At 52.9% G+C, this 20,651-nt stretch overlaps 1 protein-coding gene across 2 annotated transcripts; it reads left to right on the top strand.

The window, feature by feature from the left end:
* Window positions 1–5,134: 5,134 nt before the first annotated feature.
* Window positions 5,135–19,197, top strand: TMEM240 (transmembrane protein 240). 2 transcript variants are annotated; one of them, XM_005143627.4, is made up of 4 exons: window positions 5,135–5,191; window positions 5,421–5,527; window positions 15,824–16,032; window positions 18,832–19,197. In XM_005143627.4, exons 1-4 carry the CDS (start codon window positions 5,135–5,137, stop codon window positions 18,978–18,980), a joined length of 522 nt encoding a protein of 173 aa, XP_005143684.1. In that variant the 3' UTR covers window positions 18,981–19,197. The 2 variants fall into 2 exon arrangements, with proteins under 2 accessions (XP_005143684.1, XP_030900178.1); XM_031044318.2 differs by lacking the exon at window positions 5,135–5,191 and having other exon boundaries at window positions 5,328–5,527.
* Window positions 19,198–20,651: the final 1,454 nt, after the last annotated feature.

Below are 20,651 nucleotides of genomic sequence, written 5' to 3'. Positions count from 1 at the left end.
TTTACAGCAGTGTCCTTTCTATTGCATGAACTATACTTTTCATATGTGTAGTTGGCAGAGGACTGTTGTTGCTGTAGTGCCAAGTAGGGATTCATTAGTAGAACTTAAGTTCACTGCATCTCCTCAACTAAAATGAGAAGTCTTGGTCTAAACACATGATATAACATACAGGATGTTATAGGGTTGTTCTTTCCATCCTAAATACTCTGTTCATAAGCAAAACCAGTGTTTGGAGCTGGTAATTTATTTTGTTTATTTACCAATATGTGGAAGCATGTTTGGATGGATGAATGGATAGACAAGCAAGTATTCTGAATGATCTACAGTCCAAAGCATTTCAAATTGCTGTGAGCAAAACTGCTTCACCTAAAGCTGTTATTACTCTGACACATTACTTCTCATTTAACTTACAGGTTAGTGAAAAAATATATGCATTTATATAGTGGCTTTGTCTCTATATGCTTCATTTGTATTGAAATCCACAATGAAGCTCAGTTTATAAGGAATTCTGTGGGGTCCTAGTCTTGTTTGGGAGAAATATATTTATACACTCACAAATATATATGTGGGTATAAAATAAAGTTATTTTCTGTGTCAAAAAGAAATCCCAAGAGGAAGTTTGGTTTAAAGGAAATGGGGGAAAGAGGAAATGGGGAAAAGAATGTACTTTTAACAGTGGGGTGTCATATATATGATGATGGTTGTTTATCCCTTCCTTGTAGACACACTGACACTGCTTTTGATGAGTATTAGTACTGAAAGATGGTCCATTTCTTTTGAAGTCCCTTTCTGTCTAATGAATGAAGGAAAGCAATGAAGGGTTTCACACCTTGTGAGCAGAGTTGGAGTATTCAGAACTTGGCTGTGATAGGAGGTTGCTGCTGTAAATGAGTTTTCAGCTGTCAAGGCTGCTCTCCCATTTCCCATAAAGGTGGCTTTAAAATGTCAGCATTTCACTCATTTTTTGCCTTTCTATGAAAGGCCACATTGATTAACAACCAAAGTGTGTTTGTGAGGTTTTGCTCTCGCTGCCATTTCCTGAGCGGGCAGATCTTTGCCAAGAACTCCTTGAGGTTTCCATCTCTCATTCCAGCCCTCTGCTGATCCTGTCCCTTCAGTGTGGAGCAGTGGAGCCCTGTTCACTTCTACTTTGCAGCTTGTTTTTGTTTCACAGAACTCACTCTTTGTGTCAGATTCCTGCATTTCTCATCTTGCTTAAGCCCTTCATAACACTCATGAGCATACTTTTGTCAGAGACATCAGAACGTCTTTAGGTTTATGTGGATAAAACCCCCTGGTGATTTAAGAGCACTGCTGGTGTCTTATCCCTGAAGTTCTCTGCTTATTGGCTTCCTTCCCTTGCTGATAACAGTGCACAAAGTGGTGCAGATAATGCAGTCAGGCTGCATAGGGTGGAGAAGAACATTCCTCCTAGGTTTTCATACTGCTGGATCTGACTGTGCAAAGATCAATGATCCCAGTTAGATTTCCCCAATGCAGCAGCCTAATTAATTTGTTGCTAGGCAGATTACCCAGCTTCAACTACTACTCATACATGTAGGAGCTTAGGAGAAGGTATCAGTTAAGGACACACATAAATGTTTGTACCAGGAGCTATGAAAAGAACAGGGGAATAAAAAAGTGGAGTGTAGCAAAGGGTATAGGACAGCTGAATGGGTTCTTGTGGAAGAAATGCTCTAGTTCTTGTGCAGACTCTACATTCCTGACCCCTGTGAGCACACCAGAACTCCAGTTGAGGTCTATGATCCCTTCAAGATGAAAATAGAGGGAATCAGTTCCTGTGACTTTGGCTTGTGATAATATTCCTACCTGGGCTGCCTGCTGGCAGTGCAAAACCAAAGCTGAGATGGTTCCCATCTAGGTGTCTCTGAACCTTTTTTGTCTTGTTGCTGGGGCTTAGAAGATACTTTATGATTAGGGAAGGATGTGTTTACTGTCTGCCCTCATGCTAGAGGCTGGGTGACAGCACCAGGTCCTTTTGGGGCTAAAACACAGGAAAAAGGCAGGTGGACTATGGACTTGTCTGCATGAGGATGGTGGGGACAGACCAACACAGGACTTGAAGGAGGCAGAGGTAACGTGGAGTAGATGCTGGTTTTCCAAAAGGAGCAGGTTACTTCTAGTGATATTAAAGTGATTAGGAACATGTTTAACAAACGTGTTGTAAAGGATTGGGGTAGGAACCCAAAACTAAGCATCTGCTACACAGATTTATCTGTGTAGCACAGATGCTACACAGCTACCTACAGCCTTTGCTCATGCAAGTGTAATGTCACTTTGCTCAAGTACAGTCAGTCCCTGCTGCCTCTTCGCATTAGATGGAAGCTCCTAGAGAAACTTTTCTCACTCTCAGTTCCCTGAGACACTCAGATGTGCTGAACACCATGCACAGCCTCGGGTTGTTCTTGGGTCTCTAATTAGGCTGTGAGCAGCCCAGAGTTCACTGTGTGCCAGCCCTGAAGGGATGTCAGTGTTGCTGTGGGTTTGTTTCTGCTGAACAAGGCAGCCTTCAAGTACCTAAAGGATCAGACAGGAAAGCTGGAGAGGGATCTTCTTCAGGGACTGTAGTGATAGGATGGGGGCAATGGGTTCAAACTGAAACAGCAGAGATTCAAGTTAAATATAAGGAAGAAAGTCTTTACTGTGAGGGTGCTGAGGCACTGGCACAGGGTCTGGCTGCGCCATCCCTGGCAGTGTTCAAGGCCAGGTTGGACACAGGGGCTTGGAGCAGCTGCTCCAGTGGAAGGGGTCCCTGCCTGTGGTAGGGGTTGCAGCTGGATGAGCTTTAAGGCCCGTTCAACCCAAACCGCTGTGTGATTTTATGATCCTATGACAAAACCTCTCCTTGGTGCCCCAAGCCCAGCAGAGAGCTCATCCAGCCTAGTCTGTGGCAATGGCTGGAAGAGCAGAGACATCAGCTGATGAACTTCAGTTATGCAGAATTCCTTGACACTTCCCTTCGGATTGTCCATTCTCTCCTGTGATTTCATTTGGCTGTTACTTTAACAATGTCTGTGTTTTCTACCAGTGGCAGAGTAACCAGCTGCATTATCTCTGCATTACTGAGGTCTGCATTCAGACAGTAGGAACCATCCCCCGGCTCAGTAAGAAGTGGCAGCAGCTCAGGGAAGAGGGAACCCTCAGGGGTTGGACAGGATGGTGCTGATGGGCACCTTCCCATCCCTGCTGCTCTCTGGCTTATCAAATGCTTCATGTGTCTGGCTTCATTTAAGGAAAAAAGATCTGCACTGCAATCTGTGCTCTAATTTGAGGACACCATTTAGTGGTTTTAATTGTGTGACAGTATTTTGGTATTTTCAATACCCGGTAGTAGGTTAATGACTGTTCCTTGAAGAATGGAGTTTATATAACCCAAGTCATTACATAAGGCAGCTGGTTGTGGCCTGAGGAGCAGGAGGAAAAACAAATACATGAGGATGCAAAACCCAGAGCAAGCAAACTCCACGCTGATGACCCTGAGAAGCCTAAACTGTCAATGTTACTTGAGTTCTAGCAAGGTGAAACTCACCTTGAGGAAGGCTGAGGGCTTGGAGGTAAAGGCACGACACGATAGCCATCAAGCTCTGTGCTACCACGCATTTCCCACGTGGTGGCTATGTGGTTTACATTAAAACAAACAGCAAACAAGCAAGCAGAAAGTTATTCCTGTGCTCTGTTATTTTTCCCAGAGCTCGGAACCATGGCCTGAGGTGGACTGATCCAGTGGGGAAATAAAAGCATGGGGAAACCTCAAGCACAACTGCTTGCCCAGACCTTAGATCTCAGGCTTGAGAGACAGGAGGATGTGTGGGGTACTTTCAGTTCAGTCCCAAAAGTGAGTGGGTCTCCTGCATCCACATCACCCCAGCTATTCTTAGGGTGCTGAGATGTCCCAGGAGATGGTGGGCAGAGGTGGGAATCATTCCCGGCTCTGATGCCAAGGAAGGGCTGGGCACCCGCAGCCTTCCTTATGTGCCCCTTTGGGCATCTTCCTTGGGGCAAGCGGGTGCTCGGGCCCCGGCATGAGCAGAAGGGGCAAAGGTTGCAGCTTCCCTCGGTGGGGCCACGGCTCTGGGAGCAGCGGCTGCCGGAGGCAGCAACCGGGGCTCCGGTGCCCCCTTAACCCGCACCCCCGGTCGGGGGTCCCGGCGGTGCCCCGGGGCCGGCCCCGGACGGGAGGAAGGCGGGGTGAGGATGCGTGCGGGACTCGAAATGCGGCCAAGCGCCGCTGCCGGGGCTTCCTCGCTGGGGAAACGGGAGCGTGTGCGGGGCGGGGGGAGCCCCGCACGGGCAGGTCCGCAGCGCCGCCGCCCGCCATGAGCCGCTCCCGGAGCTTCGCCTCCCCGCGTAGGTAAATGCCCGGGGTGGGGGGGGGGGCGGCCGGTTCCGTGGGGCTCATCCCCGTGCGGAGCCACTCGAGCCCGGTGCGGGGGGGAACGGGGCCGGGGGCTGGCAGCGCGGAGCCGAGCAGCGGGGACACGCAGCCCCGAGCCGGGAAGGGAAGGGGGGGGGGGGGTGTTGATGGGTTATTTTTGGGTGTCGTTTTTTGACGTTTGAGGTATTTATTTATTTATTGTATTTTTTTCCTTGCACCGATCGGGAGGGGGGTTGATTTCGGCGAAGAGGATGCAATGAGGCTCCCCCGGACTGGGTGATTTTTGCAGCCTGCCTCCTCCTCCTCCTCCCTTAGCCTTCCTCCCCCCCCTTTCCTCCCCGTTTTTGGCTGGCTCGCTTTCCAGTTGCTGCATGAAGGGCTGTGCTTGTGGCGGTGCCTGCCCGCTCCCGGAGACGTGGCGCACCCCCCTCGGCCGAGGGGAGGCCGGGGCCAAAGAGACGGGGGGGGTTAAAGGGGGGGTGGGGGTCTTTTTTATGATCCTTTTTATTTTGTATCTATCACATCTGTCCTAGAACAATAAAAACATAGAGGGGGCAGGGCCGGGAGCCCGCGGCATTCCCGGCGCCGGGAACACGCGTGTGTGCGGGGGGCCCCCCGCCGCACCGCAGCGTGCGGGCGCTGAGCGCGATGCGCCCCGGGCTGAGCTCTGCGGAATAGCGCGGCCGCCGCTCGCCGTCCGCGGGCTGGACGGAGCCGACCGCTGGCAATTCCCTATTGATGTCCATGAATGCAAACACCATGATCTTCATGATCCTGGGCGCCTCTGTCGTTATGGTAAGAGATTTTGCTTATCTCCCTCCCCTCCATCCCTCCTCCTCTTCCCCTCCCCGCACTGTCCCTCAGCCTGTGCACCTCCGTGTGTGTGCGCGTGTGCATGTGCCCCATTAAACACCAGAGATTATTTTTCTTGATGACTGCTTCAGTCTTTGGCAATCAAACTCGAGTCAATGTTTTATTCCATCATCCAGAGTTGACCAGATGCCTTGGTTATGGGCTCTTACAGGCAATAGCTTGCTTGATGGACATGAATGCGTTGTTGGACAGATTTCACAATTACATCTTACCACATCTGAGAGGGGAAGACCGAGTTTGTCACTGCAACTGTGGAAGGTAAGTTCCCTGCATTAGAGCTCTCACCCGGCCCCCCAGCCCCTTCCCACCTCATCCCATTGGAAAGGCACAGTGAGGTGGTGGCCAGCGGCAGGGTGCTGCTGGCTGGGCTACCATCTTTGCATTCTGGCTGTGTCTCACCTTCCTGCATGAAGGGAGGGGGGGCTCTGTGGTTTCTCCGGAAGAAGAGTTTTCCGAGGGCCTGGAAGTCCATTTTCCTTTGTGTGCATGTTGTGTATGTGCATCTGGGAGCCCTGGGAAAGTAACTTTCATTTAAACGCTCGTGATTCTGCTGTTGTCGTCACTGGCTGCGTCGCTGCTCGGTGTGTTTGTGGTCCTGCTGTTGCAGTTGGTGGCTTAAATGGAATGGGGTTTGGAGGCTCTGTGTCTAGGAAGGAACATTGCTGTCTAGGACAGAGTCACTTTGAGGCTTTGTGATCTTTAATTCTCCGTGGCTTTCCTGCTGGGAGTTGTGCTGGTGCTGGACAGGGGTAGCTGGGCTGTGCTTTGTGGAGCATTGAGTCAGCTCAGAGCGCCGGGGTGGATCCTGTGCCAGGAGTGATGCCTTTGCTGTGTGCGAGTTTATGACTGGACAAGTACAAATACCCACCTCTCCCCACGGCTGCTTGGCACTGCTTCATCCTCCTGAACAGGGCTCACTTCTTGTGTCGTGTGGCAGTGCTGGAGAGCTCAACTGGGCTTTGGCTGCTCTCCTGTGAGAGCTGGGGGTGAATGTGTCTCTTTGCTATGGGACTGGTGTCAGTGATCCCTTCAAGGCTTCATTCCCCTCCTGTGCCAGGGTGCTCGCTGCCTGCTGCTGCTGGAGAGTTTCTTCTCTGTGGGGAAGTAAAGCAGCACGAGGCTGTGCCAGCCAAAGGACGTGCTGGGGGAGCCCTCCCCTGTCACATCCAGCATTCAGATCGAGCTTTACCCCTCTTCGAGCATCCTCTGGAACCAGCTGCATCCCGTCTCCCTGGTGTCGCATCCCTCTGGTGTCCCTGGTGTGAAAGCTAAGCTGAAACGGGGATGTGTGTAGTTTAATGAAGGAAAACTGCTTTGCCCTTCCACTCTGCTTCAGTCACTGATGGTGACTGTTACCATTCTCCCCGTGGTTCCACCTCAGGTTCCTGTGGCAGAGCAGCAAGGAAGGTACAAGGCTCTAAGGCCAGATGCAGCCAGGCCTGAGGGATTTAGTGAGCAAACCCTCAATCCTGGCTCCTTGGGCACCTCAGGCACCTTGTATTGGGGTCAATGGGGAAGACTGTGGGCAAGAAACATCCACAGCATCTTTGACTTTCTTTTTTGGCAGGGATTGGCTTTTTTTAGGGAACATTTTGGAGTCATCTTGACGTTTTTCACTAGTTTAAGAGTCTTCCTCTGCCTCTTCAACCAATTTCCCTTTTTGCTTGTCAAAGCTGCGTTCAGTGGTGGTGAAAATAGGCTGCTGGTAACAGACCTACACACTGGAGTGGCTGAGGTCTGGTCTCACTGGTGGTGTTGGCAGTGTCCTCCCTGCCCAAGGCTGAGGAGATGACAGGGACCCTCCTCTCTCCTCTCACTGTATGTCAGCAGAGATGCTGTTGAGCAGGTGAATTACCCACGGCCCTCTCCCCATAGTTAGGTCCTTTCTCAGAACGAACAAATCAGCTTCCAAATTGTCACACACGGATCTGAGAGAAGGCACAAAGCAGAAGTTTGCTGTTGCCTTAGGTGTGTAGAAGCAATGGCTCTTGCCAACAGAAAGAGCATGCCAGTCTCTGCCCCTGGGCATCTCTCTTGTTGTGTATGAGGATTGATTTCAACACGTTCATGCTCTGTTGGAGAGACCCTTGCACAAAGCATTGCTGTGCTGTGGGGCTTGTGTGGCCTCGTGCTAAGGTTTGCTCTGAGATCCTCGCTGTGAGCTCTGACTGCTGCCCAAGTGCCAGTGTTTTGAGTTCTCTGATTTATAAGGCAGGTGATGGTGAATGTGCCTTTTTGTCAGCAGTCCAAGTGCTCTGGGTGCAGCTCTTGAGTGCACATAGATGAGCCATAAGCAATTCTGCCTTGCACTAGGCAAGGATGCATCTGGGAGCGGTGGTGCCAAGGATTGATACAGGACTCTCCATTTGCCAGTAACCAAAGGGAGTCCTTGGAGGAGGGGACTGGCTGCAGTTCAGTGTGTTGCAGGGAGGAATGGGGAAAATGAGTACATGGTGCAGAAATGGAAGGAAGGATTGGAATAAATGAAGATGGATATGCAATAGGCTGAGCGGCTGCAATGACTGCTCTTCCCTCCTGCCCTTGCCTAGGTTATGGAGTCAGTTACCCCCTCTAATTCACTCAGAACTGTTTTCCTGCTCTCCTATCCTGGTTGTATCCATCCTCAGGGTACCAGAGTGGACCCCTTCCGCAGGAATGGCCTGAGCATCCCACACCACACTGGGGTGGCCTTGGGCATTCCTTGCATGGCAGGATGTACTCTACAGGAGGAATCAGAATCTGCACTGAGCTCATGGTGGTGTGAGGGGCAGGGAGCTGGTGGTGGTGGTGGCTGTGCACAGCCAGGGCTGACCATGTGTGTCCCAGTGCCAGCTGCAGCCAGGCATGCTGGGGATGTGGGGGTCTGCCTCTCCCAGGACACCATGTCCCATCTCATCCCTGCCAGGCTCCAGGGGAAAGCCCAAACTTCAGCTCTTGGCTGTTCCTGCTGCTCTTTGATGCTGGAGTGCCCCTTCCCAGGCGGAAAACTGCAGGCAGCCCTGGAGTCCTGGCTCTGACCATGGCTGGAAGGGGGCGAAGGCAGATGTGCCCATTAGTGTGTCTGTAGCTGGATCTCCATTCCTTGGGCAATGGGATGGGGGCCTGGCTGTTTCCAGCTCCCTCTCCTCATGTTTTTCTGCCCATACTTGCTGTCCCCCCAGGAGGGGTGTCTGGGACATGGGGATTGTCCCTCCCATGCTGGTCTCTGGTGGGAGCTGGCAGGCATCAATGTGAGCCATGTCCCAGGCTCTGGGCTCACTGGAGTCACCCATGTGCATGGGCAGCAAGGAGGGTGGTCTGGCTGCTCCTCACATTGTCTTCAGGTTTCATGGAGGCTGTGGCTGGGATATCTCCTCACGGGCAGTGAAGTCTGTGCCCATTTTCCTCAACACAGGTCTAGCAAGAAGGTCCCAGGATAAGTGGAAGTGAGTGCTGACTTATGGCATGGCTCCTGCCTCCTGGAACACCCTCTGCCAGCCCTTGCCTCACACAGAGGGCTCATTCCTGCAGCTGGGGAATATACTTGGTGTTTTATCATGGTCCTGAGCACTTGGTGTGTGACTGGGGAGAGTCACTGGGGCAAGACACTTGGGGAAGAAACCCATCCCCATCTTTAGGTCCTGCCGCATGCTGAGCACTGCTGCCCATGCTGTCCACATCCCTGTGGGTCAGGGGCACTGGGGCTCTTTGAGGCTGGACCTTTTCAGGTCCGTGATGGGAGAAGGGAGTTGTGGCTGTGCTGGGCCAAGGTTTCAGTGACTGCCTGTGGCTGCAGGGTCCAGAGCCCTTGTTTGGCTGGGGGTTCTGCTGCTGCAGTTTCATGTCCAAGCTGCCCTTCTGCCCAGTGCAAGTGGTTGGTCAAGGCTGGTGCATCCCTGTGGCCTGTTCTGGGCCACTCTTGTCAGTGTGAGTGAGCCTGGGCTGGGCAGCATTGCCATCGGAGTGGTCCTGCTCCCAGAGCTGAGCCGGATGCTCCTTGTGCTGTGAGTGGGAGCAGATGGCCTCATCCATGCAGGGGGGATGTTGTGGTTAGGCTGGACTGGGGCTTTCCCACAGGAGCCAAGGAGGGCAAAGCTGCCAGAAGCCCTGAGGCCGGGCAAAGTGCATCCACAGCTGCCTGGTGGGAAGGGAGCTCATGGAGTGATGGTGCATGGGGAGAGAGCATCAGCAGAGACAGGGCTGGCCCTGGCACCTGGTGCTGACACCGAGCCTGCACAGACATGCTGGTATGACAGGGACTGTTCCTCTCTTCACATCTGCCTTCTCGCTGGAGGAAGAAGGGGTGACAGCCTCATTTACACTCCTGCTGGCTCCTGTTGATGCTGTGCAGGAATGTGCCTGCTGGAGCAGATCCCTGGGGGAGCTTGGCACTCTCTGTCCTCAGCATGTGGAGATAGTCAGGCTGTCCAAATCACTGTGTTGGGGCCTGCTTGCATGCAGGCAGCTCACTCCTCTGGCTGGGGATGTACCTGTTCCCAGGAGAGAGCAGGGCTATGGGCACTGCAGGAGTGTAGCACTGCCCTGGTCCGAGTGTCTCTGTCCCAGCCAGGAAAGGGTCCTCTCTGGAAGCAGAGAGCTGGCAGCAGATCAGGAGCTGGGTGATGTCATGCAAAGGAAAAACACCAAAGGGCGTCCGTGGAGCAGGGTGAGATGGAGAGAACAGATGACACCTGCATGGAGCAAGGGATGGGCAAAACAGCTGGGGGGGATTGGAAGTCCCGTGTCTGGGAATGGGAGCTCGGGAGCTCTGGCAATGTTCTCCTTGCCACTGACCTTCTGAGTGACCTTGGCTGAGTCTTCCCCTCCTAGGCAGTGTCTGTCCCCATGAGCAGGGTTAGAAAGGGATGAGGGGGGTGTCAGCCTTACCTAATGCCAGCATTAGCTGGGGCCCGTCCATCTGAGGGGTACTTCAGCCCTGGTCCCACTGGGCTCTGATCCAGGAGGGAAAGTCTCAGGACAAGGCTTTGCCAGACCACTCCAGAGCAACTGGTGCACATGGAGACCCTGCAGGGCAATTTGGCTGGGCAGAGGGTGTTGATGTGTGAAGTGGCTGCTCCCTGGGGCGCTGCCCTGATGCTGGGTCACTGACAGCACCAGTGACTTGGGGGTGCTGGGGCTGTGTTGTCTGGTGGCAGCATGGGTTTGGATAATGCTGCTCGCTGGGCCCTGTCCTGGGCCAGCAGCACTGCTGTCGTGGGTATGCCGAGGACGGTTTTGCCCTGTTTCCTCCTTCCCCAACCACTCTGAACAAGTCATTAAACCTCTTTGTCCCCAGATCCACTGTGGATGTGCTGGGAGCGCTCGCTGCCTGGTGCTGGAGAGCTCCAGGCCTTCCTTAGCCTTCTAATAGCCGCTCCAGTGCCAAGGGTCCCGGGTAGGTGTTGTCACCTGTGCCGTGGTGCCATCCGCACCGGTCTGCAGCCTGGCTCCGCTGGCAGAGCCTGGGAGAGGCTGCTTGGCACGTTTGGAAGCGGCTGCAAGGTCAGACAGGGATGCAGAGCAAGGAGGGCTCTTTGCCTCCCTCTAGCTCTGCTCGCAGCCCTGCGCAGGGCACACCCGGGGGCTGCTGTGCCCGGGGGCAGCAGCAGGGCAGGATAACCCCATTCCCCCGAGCCCCGCTGCAGCTGGAGTGGGGAACCGGTCACCCCAGGCTGTGACAGCCGCAGGGGATGTGCCTCCAGCGCGGACGGAGCCCGAGCATCACCGGGTGACAGCCCCATGGCAGGGCAGCAGCCGGAGGTGCGGAGGCAGCGCTGGGCTCCTTGCATCTCCCACGGCCGCTCAGCGGCGCTTGTTCTGCAGGCTCCGTGCTGAGCCTCGGCTGCAGCACACACACAAGGTCACTGCAAGGGACAATAGCGCTTGGGGCAGCTCTGTAGGGAAAGCTCCCAAGGCTCTGCTCCTCCTGGCACGGGGGAGGTCTCCCCCCTTTGTCACACAGACCGGGAAAGGGGACAGGGATGCTGCAAGCACACGTGCACAGGCATCGTTGTGCTGCCTTTGTCCTGCAGCTCCAGCTGCTCACCTGAGCCTGGGCATGGACCAGAAAATCCAGGCTCTCCCTTGCTTCAGGCCAGCACCCACTCCTGCTTTCGAGGCTGTTTCTGGCCTGAAGAGGGGTTACATTTACTTCCCTACAGTTACATCAGCTGCACCACACCAAGGGTGAGCATCCCTGTGAAGTATGGCTCAAGCCCACAGCATGTGAAGGGGGCTGGGGGTGGCACATGATTAACCTGGTAGGAATAACTCATATCCTGGATCTGTTATGAACATGGGTACAAGCTTGAACGTATAGGAATTAACCCTCAGGTTACGTGGTACATCTTGTTCTTGTAAAGAAGCATGCTCAGGGATGGGTTTACCTTTGGAGGAGCACATGCACTTTGTGACAGCTCTGTACTGTGAACCAGAGCCCTCACACCCACGTCGAGGTCTGACTGTTGGCTAAGGGCGATGCAAGGATGAAGGAGGGTTTTGTCTTCTCAAAGACCTTTGGTTGGTGGAACAGGCACTGGCTGGAGGGTGAGGTCAGCCCCTGGTGGCCACGTTCTGAGCACAAGGTTTGGCCAAAAACCTTTGCTCTAACAGATGTATATCAGAGCAATCAGATACCTTTACATTGTCATAGGATGTATATCTCATCATACACATATATATACATCAGCTGCTATAGCTGTGATCTCCAGCACTGTCTGCCCTCCCTGGAAGTGCATTGGCATGGGGCTGGGGGTGTCTTGCTGCACCCCCATTTTGCTCAGCATAGAGGTGATACATTCCCCATTGGATGCGGCCCCCAGAGCCATCCAGGCCACGTTCCAGTTTCCAATTCCCTTGGTGCTCAGTGGGGACTGGACCTTTGTGCACTATTAATAATGTGCTGAGATGCGCCCGTGTCTCTGAAGCACTCCTGTAATGCACCCAAGGACTCGGGCTGCAGCAGGAAACTGTTGCACCAGCAAGTCCAGCTTCCTTGAGCCTTGCTAAAGCCTTTCCAGTGGAGATGGGGGTCAGCATCCCACTGCAGAGGGACCTCTGGTCACGCAGGGCTCCCGAAAGCTGCCTGGGGTGGGAGTTCAGGGCCTCAGGTGTTTTCCTGGGATGCTTTAGTGACTGGAGGCTTTTCTTTTAGGGAATTTTGTACTTGGCATCCAGCTTTGGTTCCTGAGAGCTGGAAAATTCAGTTGCCACAGCCAGACAGGTCCAGGTTTCCTCTCTCTGTTGAGTTTTACCTTTGGACTTTGTGGCTCACCATACAACAGGGCTGACTCCTTTCTCCCATAGGACTTCAGGCTGTACAGGCACAGGGATGATGATGACACACGGATACTATGAGAGCTGAATTCCTCTTTATGGAACGCTGGAAGCCAATGGTTGCTTTGTGTGTCCAGCCTCAGCCCATGTCTTTCTGTCTGCCCCATTCCACTCCAGCCTCAAGGTCTAAGGGACCCACAGCCCCAGACTCATCGTGCTGTGGAGCCTGGAGAAGGCTCAGGAGGGATCTTAATGCATATAAATGCATAAGGGAGGGTGTAAAGGCAGAGGCAGGCTCTTTGCAGTGGTGCCCAGTGCCAGGGCTAGAGGCACAGACTGGAACACAGCAGGGTCAAACATGTTTTTACTGTGAGGGTGCTGAGCACAGGGACAGGATGTGCAGAGCGGTTGTGGTCACTCTCCTTGGTGATGTTTAATGGCATCTGAACGTGGTCCTGGGCAACTGGCCCTGCTTGAGCATGGGTTGGATCAGCTGACACACAGGGCTCCTGTCCAACCTCAACCATCCTGTGGTTGTATGGAAGCTACAGCCCAGGAACAGGGACTCGGATCAGCCTTTGGGAACAGTTCCCTGTGCATGGGAACAGAGGCACAGACACAGGAGTGTCAGCCCCTCACTGCTGCCCCCAAGGTGCCATTCAGCCCAGTGGTGACCAGAGGAAGAGCTGGAGGAGATCCCACTGCAGTGTGCAGAGTCAGCCTGCACAGAGGGACGAGGCAGGGAGGAGGTGACTGTGTCCCTTCAGTGCCCTGCAAGCAAGGAGCAAGAGCTGTGAAGGTAACAGGGTGTGTGGTAGGAAAACCTCTTGGGAAGCATGTGAGGAGGGTGCTGTGGCCCATGCCACGCGCGTGTGTGTGTCTGCAGGTGTATGGGTGCTACAGGCACATCCCTGCTCCTGAGCACTGGGGGAGGTTTGGCAATGGGAGAACTGTGCTCCAGGACTCTGTTGTGGTACAGACCCTCCATGAGAACACCTCATGTGGAGGGAGGTCTCACACACTTCCTAGGGATGGGTCTGTCCTGGATGTGTGGGGAGTTTTGCTCTCTCAGCCCCAGTGATGCTCTGCATGGGGAGGCTTTGGCTTGCCCTGTGGGTTGTGATGCAGTGATACAGAGGAGATGCATCCGGCTCCTGCTCAGGCACTTCTGGATCATTTCAGTCTTGTTTCTGGAGGTGTTTGTGGACTCAGCCCTCAGGCTCTGTCTGTACTGCAAGAAGCAAAAGGGATTCAGTTGAGTTATCCCTGGCAGTGATGGGAAGCATGGCACTAGGGAGGTATGTGTGAGGCTTGCCTTCTCCCCTTCTGCAGAGCTGCTTGTCCCTGTTCATTACATTAATGGGAGCCCTCCTGTTCATGAATAAGAGCTCCCTTTTGGGGAGCCTCCCTCACAGAGCCTCCAGATCATTCCCTACCCAAATTAAGTCACTAAATCCCTGGTTATAAACCAACCATCAGGACCAGGGCATCTGAGATCACTTTGCGATGCCATCAGAGCATCAGAGCATCAGAGCCTTGTACTGGGGCCTTTGCTGAATGCAATGGGGAGCAGGACCAGGCAGCCAGGGATCCCATCCACACCCCATGGCACTCAGTGTCCCCCAGCCCTGCTCTGCTGGGAGCTGGTGCCTCTGGTGCAGGTGGCCTCCATTAAGTCACTGCAGAGATGAGGGCTGTTTGCAGTAGGTTCCTTTGAGTGGAGGTTTGTTTGGGTAAATATTTGGACGTTCCTCAGGCTGATTATGGAGCAACCTGCACCTCATGCATATTCAGAGGCCTCCAGCGATCGCCTCCTCTCCTGCATGTGGGAGCAAGGCTGGGTCTGTGGATGTGGGAGAGGTGTGTGTAGGTGATGCTGGTATGGGCAATGCCTGGGGAGCCCATGTCAGTGTGCCCTGTCCTTGCCCAGGCAGTGCTGTCCCCTAGGCAGGCAGTGGGAGCAGGTACAAGGGCTGAGCACAGAGCCTGGGCAGCCTCATGGCTCCTCAGAGCAGGTTAAGAGCCATTTACAGCAGATGCAGAGGCTCCAGAGCAGCTTGCTCCCAGTTCTGCTTTGCATCCTGCATCCCCATCATCTGGGATGCTCCTATCCCCCATGTTCAGCCCACACGGAGCCGCCTTTTTCTGCTCTACAACTCCCCCACTGCATCCCTGCCATTTCCCTGCTTTTCCCGAGTTAACCAGGGTCTTTCAAGCAGTTCAGCATCATCACGAGCTTGGTCTCCATCACCTCATTGCACAAATGAACCCAAGGAGGCTTCTGGCTGCTCCTGTGCTGAGATCTCTTGCTATCTATCTGCTACAGGCAGTAAGTGCTGCCTGTTGCTTGACAAGTGTCGGGGACTCACATCCCATCTCTGCCATCTGCTCCCTGAGGATGAGTTCAAGGCATCCTTTTAGGTACTACCCCCAAGGCTTTAACACAGAGTGATAGAATCCCAGACTGGTTTGGGTTGGAAAAGACCTTGAGATCATCCAGCTCCAACCCCTGCCACGGGCAGGGACCCCTTCCACTGGAGCAGCTGCTCCAAGCCCCTGTGTCCAACCTGGCCTTGAGCACTGCCAGGGATGGGGCAGCCACAGCTTCTCTGGGCACCTGCACAGGGAAGAGCTTCTGCCTAAGAGCTCCCCTGTTTCAGCCTGAACCCATCACCCCTTGTCATGTCCCCACAGTCCCTGATGAAGATCCCCCTCCAGCATCCTCACATGTGGAACGGTCATTGAAAGGATGTGAAATAACATGTGAAAGATACGATTCTTGTTCTACCCTGAGGGATGGGACATGAAGGAAAGCAGCACCCACTGGAGCAGCACCATGAAGGCACCAGCATGGGCAGTGCTCTCCCTCCTGGGAAGCACCACATTCCGATGGCACTTGGTGCACGGCTGCCCTCCAGCCTGGCTGTGCTCACAGGAGCAGAGTGTTCCTGACCTCTGCCTGTGGACATGAAAGTGTTTGTGCCCTTTACATCCCCGAGGAGTGACAGCTCCAGCCTCACACTGCCCTTAATGTTATTCCCATTTCACAGATGATGGGCTTAGGCTCAGGGATGTGTCCGGAATGCGACACGAGTCCCTGCTGTCAGTTCAGGTTCCTGTACTTCTCTACCTCACTCTTTGCCAGTTCCTCTGCTGATTCAAGCCCCCAAAAGCCCCTTCTGCTCGCAGGGATGCTGGTAGGAACTCAAGGGAATGGTGTTAAAGCAGCCGCTGCTGCTGGATGGACAGACTCCGCTCTTCTCCACTGATGCTTTTCCCTCTTTCTGTTCCCTGCAACAGGCATCACGTCCATTATGTTATCCCATACGACGGGGATCAGTCAGTGGTGGACTCCTCGGAGAATTACTTTGTGACTGACAATGTAACCAAGCAAGAGATTGATCTGATGCTGGGACTTTTGCTGGGCTTTTGTATAAGCTGGTTTCTGGTGTGGATGGATGGGGTTCTCCATTACGCAGTGCGAGCCTGGAGAACCAGCCGACGGTATGGTAAGTGCATCCGTGTGGGCTCCCTTCTCCTCCCTCAATCCTTTGCCCTGTCCTCTGAGGCTGGTGGAAAGGGAGGAGGTCGTCCTGTTCCATGGGGATTTTCCTGAGCAGCCACAGCCCAGCCCTCTTTATCCAAGCAGGAATATTTCCATGGATAGAGCCAGATCCTTGCCTCAAGGGCTGTGCTTTGGGAAGTGTGAAGTTTGTGTTGGTGCAAAGGGGGGTTTGATGCAAACCGACATCAGCAGCTTGGCAGATGGTGGCTGTGTGTGTCTGCACATGTGGGCAGGGGAGTTTCAGGCCAGACAAAACTTCCCTGAAATGTGGATTTTTCCATGCATATGATTTGCAGCCAGGCACATCCTTATGGAGCGCAGCCTCTGGTTGTTTGTATAAACTGGGAACAATGTGCTGGCAATGACAGACACTGCTGTGTTGTGTCAGGAACACATCAGCTGAGGTTTTCCCATTCTCATTGCTGTTCCAGATACATCTTCTTTTAAGCAGTGACATCAGCCTGTGTGTTACTGTAGTACATACAGTGTTAGCTGCACTGGTTGGCCTTTGGACCAGTTAGTTGAACTAACATCCTGGGAATGACCCACAGATGCTCTTCAGAGGCCCTCTCTGCCCTCTTTGCTCCCTCAGCATCAACATCCCAGCGACTTCAATTGTTATAGGGGGAAAAAGACAGAAAAACTGTTAAAACAGCAAATTCCTTGTAATTCCAGAAGAGTGTACCTACAAATCTCAGCCTCTGACTCTGACTGATGGCGTCTGTCAAAGTACAACTCAGAGGAACAGCAGAGTGAGCAAGGCAAAGATGTATCTGTAGGAAATTCTCATTATGGAAGGGACAATCTCTATCTAAAAACCCAGCTCAAAACGTTATTAATTCCTCATTAGTCTTCCCAAACCCTCAGCAGCTTGAGCGGCTCCTGAAGCAGGGCTCTCTTGAGGCAGTGCTGCTGTCATTGCCCAGGGTTTCCAGTGAGATCCAAGGTGTTGGAGCCAGTCTTGAGGCCATGACACTTGGTTGTCACCAGACCACCCCTGGCTGTGATCTCATCCCCCTCATGGAGTCAGCAGTGCCTTGGGTGAGATGCTACAGTGAGTGTGGTGATGCTGCTCCTAAAGACACTAAATGCCTTTCTTCATTACATCCCTGCTATCACCCTCTAAGCTGCCTTCTTGTGAATGGGTATTTCATAGACTTTTAGTTTTAATAATTAATGGTAATGTTAGTAATTAATTTAGTGTTTAAGATGAATGATCTTTTTTGCTTTCTCCCTGTGCATGCATATTCTAAGGGTTTAAGAAGAGGTTGGCCAGTATGCTGTGCAGATACACCTTTACACCGAGAGAATGCAGTTTTACTTTGCACCCAGCTTTTTCCTCCCTTAACAACCCCATTGGCAGTGCCCCTGCCATGGTGCAGAAGGCTGACACCCCTTCTGCCCCGAGACATTGTCTCTGAGTGCTGTTTTAGGGGTGTTGCACCAGCCATATGGGCCCAGCCTGGTTTTAAACCAGGTTGGTTGCTCCACAGCAGTCCCCAGTTCTATTGACAACCCTGTGTCCTCACAATCAAATATGGGGTAGAGGAGATCCTGGAAGCCCTCCTCATCTAACCTATAGGTGAGGTTTCCAGTGGGCCCCAATGTCTTTTTCCACTGAAGGATTTTTAAGGTACATTTCACTAAAGACAGGCTGAAAAATCACTGGGGAATTTCAAGCTAAATAATGAACGTTGAGGGTTTAGGTATTGCCTATTCATTCAGATCAACTACATAAATCCAGCCATTTTAAAGGCAATAAGCAGGAAGGATAACTGCTTCTTTGTCGAACAAGTACCTGAGCTGAGATTTCCTTCTAAAGAAAGAAATGATGCTTGTGACTGTGAGAGCTTGGGTAGGGGGAACACAGAGCACTGTGCTGGTACAGGATGGAGAGCCCTGCCTGAAAGATGTGAGTAGCACTTAGCAATGACTCAATGTCACATTGTGGCCTCATCAGCTTAAATTTTGGTGTGTTCAAATAACCTATAGCTCCTTCCTGATGGAAGAGATGGCTTAAAATAGAAAATATTCCATAGAAACTTGGATGTCAGGTTGTACCTCATAGTAACTGCAGTGCTGGTCAGGGCAGTCATGTACCACCTCATGCTAGTTGAAACAGTTCAGCTTTACACAATCTATTGCTCTCTGGGACTTGCACATTCTCCTTTGTGGGTGTATTCCTGGGCAGAATGACCCAAAGCTCTCATGACACTGAATGGCAACTGCAACATTGCTATAGGGAAGGGTTCATAGGCTGAGAGCTGTGGGACAGGTTTGTGCTGCTGCTGTGTGACACTGGCCCATGCTTCAGAGGACAGAAGCAAAGAGCTGGGGTGGAACAGGGATGCTGATACGTGTGCAGCTTGGTCCCCAGAGCTGCTCCCTGCCAGCTACAGCAGTGAGCAGCCATCACTGTGAGGTTCCTGCCTCTGCTGAGCCTTGTTCTTGCTGTCAGCCTGGTGCAAGCAGGGCACAGAGGGCTGGAACAGGGCTCAAAACAGGAGTTGGTTCCTACCAAGAGCAGGAAGATGGGGTTTGCCTCTTCCAGCTCCCACCCTCACTGCCCCGAGGGGGCTCTTGAAACAAGCTGCTCCTACAGCAGGCACAGCCAAGGCTTGTTCTGCCTGCCCTGGGGTGGATGTGCTCATGTCCAGGGCTACAGGCAAGGCAGGAAGCCTGGCTGCAGGAAAGGGCCTTGCCATTCCCGTCATCCCTCATCTCCCTTCTCTCTGCCTTCCAGACAATTCCTGGTCTTGGATCCCCAAATTTTGTAACTTGAAGGAGTTCAGGAAACGTCACCACCGACAGTACGAGGAGGCGACCGGGAACATGGTGCACATCAAACAGAAGCTGTACCACAACGGGCACCCCAGCCCACGGCACCTCTGAGGAATGCCTTCCCCTCCAGAGACTGCAGGGAGCTCTTGAACAGGACTTTGCTCTCTTGGCAGGGACCAGCTGAGAACACGGTTTTACCCATCCAGGCCGTGTGTCCCTGTGCCACACCAGGATGCACAACTAAGCCAGTCCTGGATGCTCCGCAGCCAAGACATTGCACTGTGTTCCACGTTTTATTGCCAGACTTGTGTATATATGTAAAAAGCAAACAGACACAAAAGAGAAAAGAGATTTGCATTATACTTTCAGCCCCCTTTTCCTGCCATTCACGGCTGTCCTGCACATCCAGCTACCCGACAAGGAATGTTGGCTGAGGGTATGGAGCTGGGACAACATGAAGAAGATGCAGAGTTTCCCATCCAGGAGCTCGAGTCCCCCCATTCCTTTGGTCCTTCAGCTTGGTTTTGCTCTACTCTGTTCCTTCCCTTGCTAGAACGGCTTGGCTGGGCCCAGGTTTGGAAGGGGACTGCTGCCCGCTGGTTGTGGAGGCACAGCATCCCTGCTGCTTTGGGTCCTGGTCTGGGGAGTTGTTGGGGGGGTGAGGAAGTCCTGGGAATATATAACTGATCTGTTGTTTGCATTGCTGTACACTGAAACCTGCCTTAAGCAACCCAAGACATCCCAGTACCAGGGGAACAGCATGCTAAGGGATCAGTCTGTCTAATGGGGCTGGTGCTGCCTGGTTTCCATCACTCTTATACTGGTGGTACCTGGCTGATGCCAGCGCTGTTGTTCTTCACCAGTGCTGCAGAAGAGATGCTCCTGGTATGGGGGGAGAAGTGTATTGAGTTGACCAATGTTAGATCTGACTCACACCCTGACCATACCCCTCTGCTCCATAAAGCATCCCCCACCCCGTGCCTGGAGGAAAGGATCTGCTCTCCCCACTTCTTAGAGGGTGAGCCTGAGGCCCTGGTTCGTACCACCCTAGGAATGCTGACTGAGAGGGCCCTGTTACCGGTCTTCACTCTTGCTGCACATGAACAGCCACCTTCTTCTTGTGTTACTGCTCCAGGCTCAAATAACCTCAGCACCAGGCTGGGCTTGGCTTGAGGAGCACAGAGAGATATGGGCCTGGAGCTAAACTCATCCACAGAGCCCAATGTCCCCATAATGGGTGGAATCAAAGTGCGAGGATGCTCTAACATGGGTTTGCCTTTGTTTCCCCTGGTCACAGCTTAGGTGTGGGTTTCAAGGTAGCTGTCAAGTGTCTGAAACCAACCTCAACATCCAGAGACCTCCTGCACTTGCAGTAAGAGTTGCCTGAATGTGTTGCTAAAGCCCATGTGCACCAAGACAAGGCGGTGGTATCTGATTCCTGCAGCAGCCCTGTTGTGCTGGGGGACAGAAGCAATGCCCCAGCCTGCATTGCTTTGGCACAGGCTGGCCAGCAGACAGCAGTATCCCTGCTGACTGCAGTGGGAAGAGAGGGATTTCATTGAGAGGAATAAGGGAGGGAGAAGCTAGCCTCAATTATGGAAGGTGGTAGCCCTGAATCCCAATCATTTCTCCTTCATTCATCAGTCGGTATTGAGTGGGCTTGTGTTCAAATGGATAAAACATCCAGAACAAAAAGATGATGAATATTACCAGAAACTGATGTTTTCTTCTATGGAATCTGTCAGTGGCCTCCTATTGTTTGATTGCTCTGCCCTGCTCTAG

The sequence above is a fragment of the Melopsittacus undulatus genome, chromosome 12, assembly GCF_012275295.1.
Source record: "Melopsittacus undulatus isolate bMelUnd1 chromosome 12, bMelUnd1.mat.Z, whole genome shotgun sequence".
In the NCBI taxonomy this organism is placed as follows: Eukaryota; Metazoa; Chordata; class Aves; order Psittaciformes; family Psittaculidae; genus Melopsittacus; species Melopsittacus undulatus.
Note: the sequence above shows the minus strand (reverse complement) of the source record. Positions and strands in the feature narration are given on the sequence as shown.

What these genes read in the sequence shown, in the direction of transcription:
- TMEM240 (XM_031044318.2), top strand. Translation starts at nt 5,328, where the DNA reads ATGACTGCTTCAGTCTTTGGCAATCAAACTCGAGTCAATGTTTTATTC. An exon ending in TGTCACTGCAACTGTGGAAG is followed by an intron (nt 5,528 to 15,823) that starts GTAAGTTCCCTG and finishes TCCCTGCAACAG; the next exon opens with GCATCACGTCCATTATGTTA. An exon ending in GAGAACCAGCCGACGGTATG is followed by an intron (nt 16,033 to 18,831) that starts GTAAGTGCATCC and finishes TCTGCCTTCCAG; the next exon opens with ACAATTCCTGGTCTTGGATC.